Here is a 17,358-nt window from a genome sequence, read left to right as displayed (position 1 = left end):
TAATTATCCGATGAAATCATAACTTTACAAGCAACATCAAGATGCGAAGAAAATAAGAACAAAGTAGGAAGAAAACAGGATGTTATTTGGCCGTTAGTTTTGGTTTCAATATCATACCCCAAAATCATGGGAAAATAATGTAGTTAATTTGAGTCGAGATTTTAACCCCTTGTATTTACGGTTTCAGAATTTAGGAATTTATTCTCAGAACGTATAAATTATGAAGAAAGTTCATTCAAGTTAGCTGCATAATGGTTTCTTAATGGATATGTGATTTACGAATAACTTGTGTATAATTCCTATACATATTTTACAAATAACATCCTATTTATGTTTGAATCGTATAATTATATGTATAGGGAAAAAAAAAATATAGCCATCGAATTATAGTGTAGAAAACAATTACATTATCCTATTTATGATTGAAAATGGAGACATTCAAATAAAAAGAAATCAAACTTGGGCAGCAATGCATGAGTCCCAAGAACCCAATAACAAGCGCGCAGAGCATAACTCTCGAGCGCATACTTCAGTCACTGTGGTATGTCCACAATTCAGTTGGAGGGCTTATCTTGAGCTAAAACTACACAGCCAAGGGGTCAATACCAGACTTTCACATGAAAAAAATCTGAATTGAAGGGGTCAATTGAGCCCTATGACCCCACAATGAATCCGCCGGCGTTGAAACGTTGCATTTGCAATCAATGCAACTTAAAAAGAAGAGTAAAATTAATTAAATACCTTCATTGATCTCCTTAAGAGCAGTTCCACCGGGGAAAGGAGAGGAGAGGAGAGGCCAGCACCCAGCCAAAAAAATGGCCAGGCACCCAAGCTTTGCACTCCAGCCCAGTGGATAGGTTGGCACCCAGCCTGTGTTGGTCTCTAGGCCAGCCCAAAATCGACAGAGTTGTGGACCGGCCCGTATGATGCCATTTGCCAGGCGTGTGGCAATCACGCGTGACCCTGCGCGAGTAGCCGACACGAAATTAGATGGGGGCCCCACATGCGCAGGCGCACTCAGCCATTAGATGGGGAGGCCATGTGGCCCAGCCTGGGCTGTTGGATTTCCAACAGCTAGTTTTTCATTTCCAACGATCAAAAAAATTTGAATTTGAATTTTGATTTGGACTGTTCGATTATAGATCAACGGTCCACATTTGTCCCCGAGAAATTTAAAAAAATTTATTTATTTATTTATTCTTGTATAAGACAATTTTAAAATTTTTTAAATGGACCGGGTGCCAACGCATTTTGTAGGGGAGATCGTTTGTGCCAGCGCATTTTTTTAGGGGTGGAGATACATTTGGCCTATTACTGTTCATTGGTGTCTATCACTGTTCACTAAGTGGATAAATGCATTGGGTGCTGACGCATTTTTTTACAGGTGGAACTGCTCTAATGTCCTTTCATCTGCACTTAAAATCACCCGAAGTTCATATTATTATTATTATTTTTTTTTTTGCTAAATTGGATTAATGGCCTCCGTGGTGAGAGGGTAATCGAAAGATATCCCCGTGGTGAAAAAATTCGGATTTAAACCCTTGTGGTGAACTCTGTTAGGATTTAAGTCCAAAATTAACATCTTCCTGTTAACCCATTCATCCTTGATAACCGATTCAACCTTCGTCTCTGTTTTTACCAAATGGGTTTTGGTTTTCTGCAAATGTACAGAGGAAAAGGAAGCTCGGGCAAAAACCCAAATCAAGCCACCCAGTTAATTATTTTTTTACAATATTTTTGCAAATTCATCGAAAATATCAGATTTTTTCTTCTTCTGGGAACTTGGAATGTGTTGCGGACGGACACAACATCGGTGCTTCATGAAGCGATGGGATACATCAGATTTTTGCGGGAGCAGGTTTAGGTGCTGTGCTCGCCTTACCTTCAACGCCTAGAGCCTCCTTCATTACCTCCTTCATTACCTTTACCTATAATCCATGCTTCGATTCCATTCAAAGATCTTTTGTCCATTAATAAGTGAATTCCCTAAATATGCCCATTCAAAGATCCTTTCTTCAATCTCCATAGACGCATCCAACAAAAGAAACCCATTTCCCTGTAAATGAATACCACTACGTATTTTGAATTTTCATTGCCAATTTTCTCCTCCTATTGTTTGTAAATGTAATATTCATTTTCGTTTTGTTTTTTGCGAGCAGAAAATCACAATCCTTCTGTAATCTGACAACTGAAGAATCTTCTTTGAATGGGTTTTGAATGGGTTATGAAGGTTGAATGGGTTAATATACAGATGAGGAAGATGTTAATTTTGGGCTTAAATCCTAATGGAGTTCACCATGAGGGTTTAAATCCGATTTTTTTCACCACGGGGGCTATCTTCCGATTACCCTCTCACCACGAGGACCATTAATCCAATTTAGCCTTTTTTTTACAAGAACTTCCATTATATTAATAACTAATACAAGGCTCAGAAAGAGCCAGGTACATAACAACATATAAAGTAAAAGGTTCAAGCAAAATAAGAGCCGTAACACAAAATACAATGGAAGGTTCACATAAGTTTACGCCTGAAGGTTGAAAAAACAAACAACATAAAATCTTAATCTCATACAACATAAACCAGATTGTCGCCGCTGCCACATCCTCAGATGAAGCCAAACTTCGAACCGAGAAAGTAGACACTAGATCCATGTCTCCATCAAGAATCCTTGCAAATATATACAAACAAAGTATCTTATGGGTAGAAAGTGAGGCTAAAGGGTATGTAAAATAGTAATACCCTTACTATGGCGAAGGCCACATAATACTTGGCCTTGATGGGGATTTGGCATGCCCGTTGGGGAAGGAAAATGCAGGAGGGAAGTGGATTTGATATCCAATTTTTGATCGAAACCCGTCGATGCGAGCACCTGCTGAAATATCACGGCTAAAAAAGAGGGAGGAAGGAAAATTTAAGGATAGAAGGCGGTTAAAGTAGACGAAAATGCTGGATAAGGGGCATGAAGCCTATGATAGTTGACACTCAGCTCAAGAAAAATAGAGATTAAACTCAGGGGAGAATCGAGAATTAAAAAGGAAGGGAGAAAATTAGAAAAGGGGAAGGAAGATGAGGAGGGATGCAGGGAGGGGGAAGAAGCAGAGGAGATGAGAGGAGAGTAAAAGAGGGAAAGGGCAAAGGAGAGAGAAACTGAGATCTCAAGGGAACAAAGAAGAGAGAGAAAAAGAAGAAAGGAAAGGGTGGATGCCTCCGGCACCCAAGCCAAAGGCTAGGCCCACGGGGAAAGTTTCATGGGTTTGTGTTTCACATAGAGAATTTTAGAGAAAGAACATGGGAGACTTTTTAGAGAGAGAGAGAGTTGATGTTTATATCCCATATATATGTTTTTTTTGAATTATTATCTATACTAAGGAGAAAGGGTGGGCTTAGCCTCAGAATATATTATTAATAATGTGGTTCAAATTCACTTTTAGCGAGAATCGAACCTAAAATCTTTCGTTTACAAGTGAAGAATAATATCATTATATTGTATTATTAAGTGATATCATAAATTTGCATTTCGCTGACGTCGTGTTCTTCCCTCCAAACGATATTACTTGTTCCATTAATTTTCCAATCTCGTGCAACACAAAAAAAAAATTTATTAATCATATTTTTTCGGGTGTGAACAGGTTCATGTACGTATCTTTTTTTTATTTTGGCATGTCATCAAAAGCTAAGCAACTTTGCATATATATATATATATATATATTTTTTTTCTCAGTCCCCACTCTATTTCTCTCGCAACCATTAAAAAATTAGGTTCTTTGGTTGTAGTATAGTGGATTTTCTGATAAATTTGTACAACCTGGAGTTGTACTCGTGCTCCATGCAAGTGTTATAATATAAAAGAAGAGGTCTCACGCGTATGTTCACAAAGAGTCCATAATTTTGTTATGAGGGGTCAAATTACTCAAATGAATTCAGTCAACATCTCAACCTATACGTAATGTTTTTTACACATTGGCTTATAAGACTTTTCTTATTTTTTTGGTCAAGTGGATTATAGGACATGGACTTTCGAATTTGTGGAAATTTGCTATTTGCCCCACACGTTAAAGGATTACACAATAGATATATATATGAATTTTCTTGAAGAACGCGTCAAAGAAAGTCTAAGAAAAGACTGACTTAAAAGACTATTTGGTAATTACCAAGTTCTTTCACTTGTATTGTAGCAGCCACCGTTGCTGATCAAGAGTTTTGTGACCAAAACGTACGTGCTATATATGGTACTAAAAATGGAATTCAGATCACAGAAAATAGACATTGGAAACTCAACCACTAAGAAGTACTCCAAGATTCTCTCATGGCTTCTTGTAACAAGAGTTTCTCTTGCAAATACATGTTGTTGGATCCCAACGATGTGGGATTCTTTGATCTGATTCACATCTTGTTTTCCAGTAACTTGAAGAGGAGGAGGTTTGTCGACTCTTCTATGGATACCGAGGATGACCCTGACCGGAGGTGGCTCATATTTCTCTCCATTGTGGTGCAAAAGTTGCTTCAGTTTGTGGCAACGCCAATGGCAATGATTGGCAGGGGGATCGAGCTCTGCTTGAACCTTTTCTCAAATACTCAAAACTTGGTCGGGCTGCTCCAGAATTTGCTGCGAGGTATATTTAATTTGCATTCACGCAGTTATTTTTTATTTTTTAATTTTTTTACAATTTTTTAGATTTACTTAAATTAAGGGAAGTATTATTGGCACTCCAAAAATCTCATTTTACACTCATCACAAGTGTATTTTTCTTTCTAAATATAGAAAGTTTGGAATGGAGAATGAAAATTTTAGAGTGCTAATAACAATTTCCTAAATTAATTGGTAACTAATATCTTACCGGTACTCACAGTTGTTGCTCCTCTCAAAATTAATACTCATTCTTATTATCCATAAAATTTGGTCTTAGAAACAGTTTACTAAGGCTATGTTTGGACGTTTTCCAAGTCCGAGGGATTAATGGTAAATTATAAAGGATCATTGAATGTTACGTAGAGGGGATTAGAAAAGTCCTCTATGAGCATTACAAGGGCATGTGGGAAGGAATTGTAGATGACACCTCCCAAGCAAGGATTAGCAATCCCTCCATATGCCTATGTAAAGGTCATGGAGGGTTTTCCTTATCCTTTTTGTAATTGTATGTTATATATTGTGGTCTATTCCTTTATAAATTTGCATCAATCCCTTGAAATTTAGAAAGCCCTCAACCAAGCCTAGCCTAAAAGTTTACCTTGCAACATTCTTTTCTGGTTTTTTTTTTTTTTTTTTTTTTTTTTTTTTTTTTTGTTTGACCTTCCTTCTAGCATTCTTAAAATACTTTTCATGTACGTAAGCAACTTATTTTGCTTACCTTTAAATGATGTTCGTCACGAAGAATGGTAAGCGGTCATGGAAACATTTTTAAATGGAGGCAGCACTGCGGGTCCGCCGGCTTCATAAGCAACTTGTATTTCTAAAGTACGTTAACAATTTTAATTACGAAGTTATAATTGCTAGCCGGCATTTCTAAACCATGGTCCTCTCTCCTACGGGAGAGGGTTGATGCCTTTCACGTAATTATTAGCAGTGAGAAGCTATCTCGGCTCATTCTTTTCTGCATTGCTTGAAAAAAATTAGTATTTTATTTTCGTAAAGTATATATGAAATAAAAATGAGATTGGTAGTTAGCCTAACTTAATGGTGAGGATGAGTTAGGTGATGAGTATGAATAAGTTATGTTCAGAATTTGAGACTTACAATATAACAAAAAATAAAGAAAAAAATTGATAATTGCATTAACTGATGAGGTATCCCATTTTGTATATATTCGTCCCCCTTGGCAAATTTGGCATGACCGTGAACACATGTAGCTAGATTCATATATTGTAGTAATGATATATGAAATGCTTTTAAATTTCTCTATTTTTTTCGTTCTGTTAATTGTTATACGACTTGTTGATAGTTTATCTAATCTGTATGAATCATGAGGTCAATAAACAATACAGAAAATAATTAAGATTTGTGTTGGACTAAATGGAGTTAATTGAATATTATCCATATAGGTGAGTATATAATACCAAAGAAAGACTCAAGAACGTTCGTGTCGTTCATTGGAAATTTGGACAAGCGAGTAGAGCTCGACAAAAGCATCAAACATGGAGATGGTAGGTATAATGCAGCACTTAGTATGATGGCGTCTAAAATATCGTATGAGAACAAATTCTACATCGAAACTACAGTTCAAGATCACTGGAAGGTTTGATAACTTTTTAAATTTACATCTTTAATTAGCTCCGATGCTTCCAATAATTTAGTAATACTGTATTATTTGTAAAACTTATATTTGCATTTTCTTTTTTCCATATTATTTTGGCAGATGGAGTTCGTGGGCTCTTACGACTTCCGGAATGGTAAGAATAACTAAAACTACTCATATATATATATATATATATATATATTTTTTTTTTAATGCAATAATATTGAGGTGGAGTTTTAACTAAGTCACACAATAGGCTAATAACAATTTTGTATTAAATTCATAATTTGAATATTACTAGACATCAGTACTATAGTGAGCACACACATTAATATATGATAATCTTTTATAAACAAGAAGTCTCACAATGGTGCATATTTGTAAGACGTTTACTTTGAATGATGTAGTTGCAATAATATGTGTGATAACTTCCGTATTATCATATACTCAGACACACTGGCAATAAATTATACTTGTATGTATATGATCAACTATATAAAAACAAAACCTGAATGTTATTATATATTGTCTCGCAGATTATCAAGGAAAATCGACAACACAGGCATGTATTCTACGTGACAGAAGTACCGACCATGACATTATTGTTGTAGCCTTTAGAGGCACTGAACCCTTCGATGCAGATGCATGGTGCACTGACTTTGACATCTCCTGGTATAAACTTAAAGGGGTCGGAAAGATACATGGAGGTTTCATGAAAGCTCTAGGTTTACAGAGAGATGATGGTTGGCCGGAGCCAGAGAAAATCAAACAAGTGGATACGGACCCAGGCGGCTTAGCTTACTATGCCGTTAGGGACATGCTGAAAAAACTTTTGCTTGAAAATGACAAAGCAAAATTTATTGTAACTGGCCACAGTTTAGGTGGTGCGCTAGCAATTCTCTTTCCAGCAGTTTTAACATTTCACAAGGGAAATGATTCAGAACTCCTGTTGGAGAGGTTGGAGGGAGTTTATACATTTGGGCAACCTAGGGTTGGTGACAAGTTTTTCGGGAAGTACATGGAAAAGAAAATGAAAGAGCATAAGATTAATTATTTTAGGTTCGTTTATGGGAATGACTTGGTGCCGAGGCTGCCTTACGATGACAAGGCCCTAATGTTCAAGCACTTTGGGAAGTGCCTCTACTATAATAGGGAATATGAAGTGCAGGTAACCGCTTCTTCATGATTTCTTTTATCCTATTCAATAAACATGAAAACTGAAAAACAATTACCGAACTAGTTCTTATTTGTTTTAATTGTTAATTATATGTGCAGGTTCTTCCAGAAGAGCCAAATAAGAATTACTTCTCCCCAGAGAAAATAATACCGATGATGGCGAATGCTTTTGGTGAGCTGGTGAGAAGTTTCACCATTCCAGACAAGAGGGGACTGGACTACAAAGAAGGGCGCTTCTTCAAGATGATTAGGTTAATGGGTTTGGTAATGCCAGGAGCAGCAGCACATTGTCCGCAAGATTATGTAAACGCCACCAGATTGGGATCCTCGGATGTGTTTTTATAGCTCAAGTATTTCATATGAAATTAAGCAAAAGGCGCGCACACACATATATAATCCTACAACTCTAGTAGGACTCAAATGTAATTTTCCTATTATTTATTCGTTTTAAACACATTGCATTTATATTTGTACAAACGTACGTGTTAGAACCCTACTCTAGGTCTTCCACAATTGCACAGAGATGGGATAACAGAACAACAATACAAACAATCAATATCTTATTAACTGCCCTTCTTCTCTTACAATACACCATTTATGCTAATACCCAATTCTATCTGTCACCACAAGATGATGCCATCTAGCATCCTAATAGTACGCTAGGGGTGGTTTGGTATGGGATCCCATACCAAAACCCTTGTCTCAATTCTCAAACCGAAATTTTTGGGAATCCCAATTTTTGGGAATCCCGAAATGGTTTTGGGCTTTTGGACAAAAAACCAATATTGGGCCGTGCCCAGAATCTGTCAGCCCAAGTAATGAACCTACCTATCAGTCCAATTGAGTGTAGTGAATGTGACAGCCCATATGGGCTTAACTTGATTCGACAAAAAAAAAAAAAAAAAAAATTTGGGATAATTGATGTTGGCCCGAGTAGGCCTACATTAGATATAATGGTTGCACGGCACCGAGTGATATGATAATTAATGGTGGCCCAAGTGTGCCTGGTTTGGTGATTGCAACTCTAGGATTAAATGAACATATGAGCAACAATAGTGAAGTAGAACATGTCAAAAGCAATCCGCCAATTTGCCTAATCTGTGTACAAATCTGCCTATTCAAAAGCAATATGCCAATATGTGCACAATAGCATCTGCCTATTCAATTTCTACTACACATGCATGCAATAAAAATAAATTAAGTACCAAATCCAAAAGCAAAAGTATTAGTTACAAGCCAAGGTTTTAAAATAAATGAAGTAACAAACCCAATAGCAAAAAAATTAGTTACGAGCCAAAGTTTCAATAATTAAGTTACAAACCAAAAACAAAAAAGCAAAGCTTAAAGTTTATGAAGATTGTTGACCTCTTCGGCCCCTTGATCTTGTTGATGCTTGTGGTTGCTCCCTTCTTGTTGGTACTTGTACTCTTCCCCTTGATGTTGATGGTTGAACCCTTCCCTTTACAATGGGTGGTCATGGTCGTGGAGGTAGTGATTGATTTTGATGTTGTTGAACTTGAACTTGAGGTGGTCGAGGAGGTGGAGGTGGCATTTCATTTTCTTGTGTTGTATTTTCCTCACCTCCCAAATTAGCCGTGCCTAAAACAATAAACCACAAATCATTTACATTGAATTATAGTCTAATAGATAATAAATACTAAGAAAATAAAAAGGAAATTAAATTGTTTACTTACTTCTTTCTAAGCGTTCAAGCTCCTTGTAGAAATGGAATTCGTTAAGTGTAGGCTCCTTGTAGAAACAAAATATATTTCCTCTAAGCCAATCACTAGTACACACTAAAGCCTCAACCATTTTAGGTGTTAAGGAAGTTCTAAAAGGATTAACAACTCTCCCACAACACTAAAGGCATTCTCACTAGCAACGGTACTACTAGGAAGGGCCAATACATCCTTAGCAACTTTACTAAGAGTTGGATATTGAGCACAATTTCCTTTCCACCAATCCAAAAGATTGAAACCCTCATATGTTAGGCTTTTATGTGGATCATTGAAGTACATATCCACTTCATTGGCTATCTCATTTTGTTGTGCCTCCGTTCTCTTTCGTTGGATATCATCCTTGAAGCAACATCAATATCTTTGATCACACCACCCACATCATCTAGTACAACAACACTTGATCTTTGCTCCTAGTACTACTACTACTAAGGACCACTCCCTCCTTATATGCATTATACAACTCGGTTATATAGCCTTTAACCCTTACTTTCTCTTCCCTTATTTTGTCCCATCCATAGTCGAGCTCTTCTAGATTTGTCTCCAACATATCAAATTTGTACCTCGGGTCGAGTGCTTGGGCTACAAAGAGAATAGGATTCACCTTGTCAATATGACCCCAATATTTGTCAAATTTGAGCTTCATTGAGGTAGCCACATTTTGCAAAGTGGCATTAGAGGCGTTTAAAATTTGTTCTTGTATCTCCACTTGCAAGGCAATCACCGTGCTAAGTATTAAGTGTGACGTTCGAGTAAGGGTTGTACTCAATGTCAAGGTAGTATTATAAAACTTCTTAAGAAAGTGAGCAAAACTCATCAACCTTTCTCAATCATCCACCTCCGGAGGACTTACCCGCTTGGCCTTTCTTGTCACCCCATCAACCTTTTTTGAGACCGCCTCATTAAAGTAAGTAATAAAAGAGTCACACTCAAAGGCCATCTTAGAGAACACTTCTTTAAACTTGAAAGCACTATTAAGCATTTTATATGTGGCATTCCACCTTGTAACAACATCAAAAGGGATACTTGACATCCTATCAAATCTCAACAAGACACAATATTCCCTAAAATACTCCAACCTTGCTGGGGATGAGTGTATAAACTTCACACAATTTCTTATGGCATCAATCTCACAACTAAGCTCTGTCATTCCATCCTTAACTATCAAATTGAGGATGTGACAAGCGCACCTCATGTGCAAGTGAGCCCCGTCAAGTAAAAGAGTACCATTTGGCTTGAGTCTTCTTTTCATGTATGCAATAACGGTGTCATTTGCACTAGCATTATTAACGGTAATGCTAAACACCTTGTCTATGCCCCAATCATTCAAGCAAACCTCTAGACATCTTCCAATATCATCACCCTTGTGAGAAGTAACTTGGAAAAAGTTTAAGATCCTCTTATGCAACCCCCAATTAGCTTCCAAAAAATGGGCTGTGATGACCATGTAGTTTATCATTTGAATCGAGGTCCAAGTGTTAGTTGTAATACTCAGTCTCAACCCCTCAATCACACTTTTTATTTTTGACTTCTCTTCAACATACAACTCCAAAACCACCCCCGCCACCTTATGCATGTTGGGAAGTTTGTACTTTGGATTAAAGTCACGAATAAAATCTCGAAAGTCCTCTTGATCAACCACCTTAAAAGGCATCTCTGATATTATAATCCACCTCACACATCTCCTATCAAGTCTTTTTTGATTGAAAGTGTGAGTGACAGCAGGACCTCCCATCCTCGCTTTTGTCAATGTAGGTTGGTTCAGATCCACATTCTCAAAGAGACTAGAACCCGGGCATTTCCTCAAATGCTTAAGAATTCCTGCCATCCCATGAGTTTTAGGGTGTGCAGGTACTAAGAGTTTGCAATGCTTGCATTCGGCCATGAACAATTTCTCCCCATTATTATCAGTGATCGTTACCCTCTTAGCATCATTCCACGCCAGACTTGGACCCTTTCTCCTATTGCCCTTTTTTCGAGGAGGACCCTCCCATTGTCTCACTATTTCTACTTCCTCATCCTCATCTTCCCTATCTTCCCCTCCTCTTCCCCTTCTTCCCCCTTTTCACCCTTTTCTTGTATTTGTTCTAATGCAATATCCTCCTCCTTATCCGGATCATCATCCCAACAATCTTCATAATAATCATTATGCAAATAATCTTGAGGTGAGGGAATGCCTAGTTGAAGGATACCACTAGGTTGGGTTTGTTTTTGTTTTCCTAATATTGAGACCATATGTGTACTAGATTGGCTACTAGACCCATCCATCCTAACAAATAAAATACAATCTACTAGACCCATCCATCCTAACAAATAAAATAACAATGCACATTAATATATCACAACCACAGTTCAGCATATATCCAAATTCCAATCAATAAATAAAATAAATGGTTCAAAAATCTGAGCATTCAACATAGAAATATATGGTTGTGAGAAAAAGAACTCAAAATATATGACAGAAAGATAAGATAGAAAGAACAAGCAAGAGTTGGAAATCTTAATATATAACAGAAAGATAAGATAGTAAGAGCATTCACCATAGAACAATGTGGTAACCATGTTAGGTAAATATCATCTTGGCCGTCATTTACTTGCCGCCTAAACCCCCCAAATCAGGGGAATAACAAGCAAGAGTTGGAAATATGCATAAGTGTAGACAAATCCTATTGATATGCTAGGATAACATTCATAAACAATTTTGTCATGCTGATTATTATTTTGTTCAAACGCCTACACAATTACATTTACATCAACTTGGTCAAAAGAAAGAAATAATTTAAACAAGGCCATTAGTAAATCATTTTATAAATATGATTTATTGCTTGTTTCCATTGAATTCAACCTTATGAATTCTAACATTCCACAACACAAACCAAACGTTATCAATATCCTCCACAGTCAACAAATTACACACAAGAGGACACAACTTTAAGAAATTCCCAAACACCGTTTTATCAATATCGCAATTCTACAAAAACCCAAATTCCCAATTCGATTAAGTTCACTTATTACTAAGCAAAACACTTGCACAAATTTATAAACAAATGCAACAATAAAGGATTAAATTTGATAACAAGGGCTGTTCCTTTGAGTAGAAAATCCTCATGAAAATTGAAACTATAACAAAAATAATAAATCGATTACTTGATCGTATAATAACATAAAAGGGCAAATTAGGGGCCGATGAGTGAATGCTTGAAAAAATGACACAAAAATTAATTATGCCTCATTTACAAAGACTCTCACTTTACAAATTAATCAATCAGCCCCAAATTTTATGCACCTACATAAGACAATTAAAATTACCCAAACAGAAGAAAATGCAAGGAAATTCAGTAAAGTACCAGTCTTAGTAAACAAAAAATAAAAGGAAGACAAAATTAATTACCTAATTTGGGGTGAGAGTGAGACTCGAACTCAGTGTGGTGGTGAGATAGATTGCGAGTTCTATCCATGAGAGAGAGATCGCGAGAGAGAGCGATGGCTGTGTGGTGAAGGAAGGATAGAGAGTCAGCGACGATAATATGGTGTGGTGGTGGGCTGGTGGCTGGCTGGAATTCAACACAGACAGATGAGAGATGAGGGCTCGGTGAGGGACTTAGGGGCTGCACTTCGAGTTCGATGGAAGGGAATCAATTAATCAATGGAACGGAAGAGTGAAATGAAATGGGATTTGACCTAAAAACAAATAAACGGCACAAATTAAATCCAAAACAATGAACGATTGAAATAATTTTCTTATAATTAAAATATATATATATATATATATATATAATATTTATTTTCGGTTCGGTATAGGAATATCGAAAAAATGTAGATGCAAAACCGAATCCCGTACCGAAAATGTCTATTCGGTTCGGGATCACATACCGAAAATTTCGGGATCACATACCGAAAATTTCGGGAATTTTGGTTTGGTTTGGGATTTTTGGAATTTTTTTTTCCAGCCCTATAATACGCATATCCAAATATTGAGATTCATATTATTTAGGGTTTTTATCACAAATAGTCTCTGAAATTGATCCACTCCATTAAGGTGGTCCTTGAAATTGAAAATCGATCAATGTAGTCCCAAAAAATGGGTATCGCAAATTAATGTGGTCATTCCGTCACAATTCTGTCATATATTCCGTTATGTGCTTATGCGGCGCATAACTAAGTCCCACAAATCTAATTAAATATTATTATATGAATTAAAAATATTTAACTTTTTATTTTTATATAATTAAAAACATTTAAAAAAAGAAAAAAAAAAAAGAAAAGAAGATGATTGTTCATCATCTTCTTCCCCTCCCAACCTCCCACTACGTCCCCGTCGCACATCTCTGTACTTTTTTTCTTAAAAAATTAAATATTTCCCTCCCATCACCACCCGTGGCTGCACTGCTCGAAAGCGAACACGAAGAGGCTTGAAACTACAATCTATGCCGCCAATTTGAACCCCTGGTAGAAATATCGAGACGAAATTAGACATGGGTCTGGGTTGGTGCTATGGGTGCCAACCCACTTGATAGAGCATTTGGGTTGTGCACGTCATTTAAACACAAAATCCCAGATGAAAACCCAGAAAAACCAAGGATAGTGCTTGAACCGGGCTTATGCCTGAGACTTGGATGGTGCCTGAGCTGGGCTTGAAGAACCCAGAATAACCTAGATGAAAAACACAAATCAAGCTGAAAAACGAGGAAATTTCAAGAATTTAAGAGTAGGAAATTTCAAGAACTTAAAAACTTCAAAAATTAAATGTTTTTCTTCACCTTTGGTAGGGCCTGTAGTGCTGAGTGAGAGGGGAAGAAGATAATCAACAATCATCATCATCATCTTCTTCTTCTTCTTCTTCTTTTTCCCTTGGGTAAATTACACATAACTACCTCAATTATTGGGTCATTAATAGTTTCATACCTCATCTTTAAAAAGTTTCAATGTCATACCTTATGTACGAATTTGCTACAATGTTCTACCTCCGTTAAGTTGTCTGTCAATTCCTTCGTTATATGTTGACGTGACTAAAGCTGGGTCCCACCATCTCCATATATGAACTTCGACGTGGTCTACCACGTAGATTTCCTGCCAAAATTAATTTCCATGTCATTTAAAAAAAATTTCGACATAATTTTTTCCCACCAAAAGTAGTCCACGTCAGCTAAAAATAATAATAATTTTTTAAAGGGTCCAATTTTGAAAGATAATACAACCTAAAAAAACCAAATGGAAATTCTACATAAACACATGATCCCACATCAACACATGATGTAAGCTAGAGATGAACACAAATCCTACATAACACATGATATAACCAAAAGATGAACACAAAGTCCACTTCAAACAAAACATTTGCAAAGAGCAAAAGATGAACTGTAATTCATATAGCATCATTAATCCATCTAACATTTACAAATATATGCATTAGACATCCTTAAATATCCCAAAATGCACAATGCACTGATTCAAAAAACCTATTGAAATCCATGTAGCAAAGCAATGCATATTCAGGGTTACAAATCAGTTCAAAAAACCAAAAGAAATTAAGGGTGTGTTTGTTTCCCTTCACTAGCCCTCATTGGACTGGACTAGACTAATAGTCAGTCTTGTCCCATGTTTGTTACTTCACGAGACTAGCTTTAGTGGGAGTAAGTCGGACTCGCCTCGACTAAGGACCATGCTAGACAGTCCTAGTAAGAGATGTCACAAACCATGGGACTAGCTAATCCCTTCGATCACTCTCTGCTCACGTCCTCTACTCTCATCTCTGCTCGCGTTCTCTCCTTCTCCTCGTCCCCAACCCTGAATCATGAACAAAGACCTCGATTCAAATTTCAATTGGAGAACTCACGAGCTCCATCGTCCGATTTACCTTCGCTCAAACCAAGCTCATCGGTCGTGCCCTCCGATTGGGCTCATTCCTCCTTAACCTCTTCCACCAACCATGCCCAAATGCAGAAACCCAGATGCAACACCTAAATCTCAAAACAATAACAACGTCTTGTGCACAATTTCAGCAAAGGCCTTTGTACAACCGGCAATTCGATAAAGCATCTGAAAATTCTGACGAATCATCTGCATAACCAGATGGAGTCTTAGTAAGTGGAAGGAAAAAAAAAAAACAATTTGGAATTTTTCTGGGTTTGATTTGAATTCTTCATTGTAATTGATATTGGAGAAAATGGGTACAATATTTGGATTATGGGTTGAAGTAAATATTGACAATTTCCTAAATTGATTATAGGAAATGAAAATGGGTACAATATTTGGATTATGGGTTGAAGTACATATTGACAATTTCCCGTCAAGTCATAATTCTTACAAGAGCATGTCTTATCAACTAAGTCCACCACATATTGTTCCCCACCTCCAGCATCCACTTGAAATTTGGTCCCTCCTGACCATTGTGCAATGCACCTGCCACTTAAGAGTGTGGCTTCCTCCAACTTCTTAATCTTAGGGCAGAGTTCTCGTACTTGCTTCATCATTATACCTTGCCTCATTTGAATTTTCTTTATCAACAGTGTGAATAATTTGCAGCATAGTTATAATAAACTTTTTCTTTGGCACAAGTATGACTGCATTGAATGATTCACACAAATTATTCATCAACATGTCACACTTTTTAATAGGTTTCAAAGTGGGATTTACTCCATTGAGTTGCAGGTTTCTTCACTAGCCATTTGTAGGCCTTCTCATCTATCTTCTTAACCTTCTCCATTGCCTTTTTGAAGTGTGGAATCGTTGTTGTTTTGGCAACTGCCTATAAAGCATCCTTCAAAATTTCCCCCTTGAACAAATTCCTATAGTTTGTGTACAAATGCTTTACACAGTATCTGTGGTGGCATCTAGGGAGAGCATTTTGAAATGCTGGAATTAGCCATTTTTTATTATCATTAATAAATGTCCACTCATTTTGGTTTTCTACACCCACATCATCAGCTAATAGTTGTAAATACCAAATCCAAGCTGCCTTATTTTCCATTACACCATTGCATAAGCAATAACCCATGTCTGATCGTTTGGATCAATGCCAACATCACATAACAATTGCCCTCCATGTAAAACCTTTAAGTGGCACCCATCTAAACCTATCAAAGGTCTACATCCTGCCTTAAAGCCTTCTTTGCATGCCCCTAAGCAAACATATATCCTCTGAAACCTTTCCCCATCTAACTTCAACTTCATTGTGCTTCCAGGGTTAGTCATTCCTACTTCCTCAGCAAAATCCCACAATTTTGTATATTGCTCTACATGTTTCCCTTCAATAATCTTGAAAGCTTTATTCTATGCCTTATAAGCCTTCATCTTTGTACACCTATGATTGCACTCGGATTCCACAGTGGATAAAAAAGATTCAACATGCCATGTGGGATTGAGCTTTATTTTATCCAAGTACAAATCTGTGAGTAAAGAAGCAGTCATGTTTTTATTTGCCCAAGTCTTCCCACATATGTGGTGATCAAGGATTGTCTTGATTTGGATGCTGTTTGATCCATGCATCTTGCCAGCAGCACACATCCAAGGGCAGTCATTTGCACACTTGGTTGTAATCTTCAACTTCTCATTCCTATGAAAATAATTTTCCCCATATCCATTCATTAAGGAATACATCATGACGACTCTCTTGAATTGCACACTGTCTCTGAAAATAAGCCCTAGAGTAAGTTGTGGATTCTTCATGTCTGTTTTCTCATTAAACTCTGGATAATGCTCTTTTTTTTTTTTTTTTACCTCATTCCTCATCTTCAGAGTGTACACTTTTCAAATCATCAGAATTATAATTTGGTTCATGAACCAGATTCACCTCCCCATTTCCAGCTTCTTTAACCTCTTGTTGTCCTTCCTCTTCTTGTTTCTCCCCTTCTCCTTCATTTATTTGCTCTTCTTCTCCTTCATTGCTCTCTTAAATTTGTATTTTTTTTCATTTTCTCAGATTGACTTCATGTTATTTGCTCATATTGCACCTCATGTGATTCTTGAATCACATCATACTTAGCAAAATTTGGGTTATCTTCATCACTCCCATAATTACTCGTTACAAAGCCACTATCTTCTTCAGGATCTTCTTCATCACTTTCTTCTTGGTCTCCTTCAAAATCGACGGGTACATCAAAGAAGGTATCACCATGTTCCCCTTCACCTTCTACACCAACTTGTACACCTTATTCATCAACTTGTACATCTTGTAAACCTCATTCTCGAGCAACTTGGACATATTCAACCT

At 36.9% G+C, this 17,358-nt stretch overlaps 1 protein-coding gene across 1 annotated transcript; it reads left to right on the top strand.

Moving 5' to 3' along the window:
- The first annotated feature begins 4,196 nt into the window (after nt 1–4,196).
- Nucleotides 4,197–8,031, top strand: LOC137711283 (triacylglycerol lipase OBL1-like). The gene is made up of 5 exons (XM_068450516.1): nt 4,197–4,614; nt 6,041–6,234; nt 6,355–6,388; nt 6,771–7,402; nt 7,510–8,031. The coding sequence occupies exons 1-5, from the start codon at nt 4,308–4,310 to the stop codon at nt 7,753–7,755; spliced, it is 1,413 nt and encodes a 470-aa protein (XP_068306617.1). The 5' UTR covers nt 4,197–4,307; the 3' UTR covers nt 7,756–8,031.
- Nucleotides 8,032–17,358: the final 9,327 nt, after the last annotated feature.

This window comes from Pyrus communis, chromosome 1, assembly GCF_963583255.1.
Source record: "Pyrus communis chromosome 1, drPyrComm1.1, whole genome shotgun sequence".
Taxonomy (NCBI): Eukaryota; Viridiplantae; Streptophyta; class Magnoliopsida; order Rosales; family Rosaceae; genus Pyrus; species Pyrus communis.
This window is presented reverse-complemented; position numbering and strand designations above follow the sequence as displayed.

Coding starts and splice junctions, on each gene's coding strand:
- LOC137711283 (XM_068450516.1), top strand. CDS start 4,308: ATGGCTTCTTGTAACAAGAGTTTCTCTTGCAAATACATGTTGTTGGAT. Junction 6,235..6,354: donor CAGTTCAAGATCACTGGAAG/GTTTGATAACTT, acceptor TTATTTTGGCAG/ATGGAGTTCGTGGGCTCTTA. Junction 6,389..6,770: donor CTCTTACGACTTCCGGAATG/GTAAGAATAACT, acceptor ATTGTCTCGCAG/ATTATCAAGGAAAATCGACA.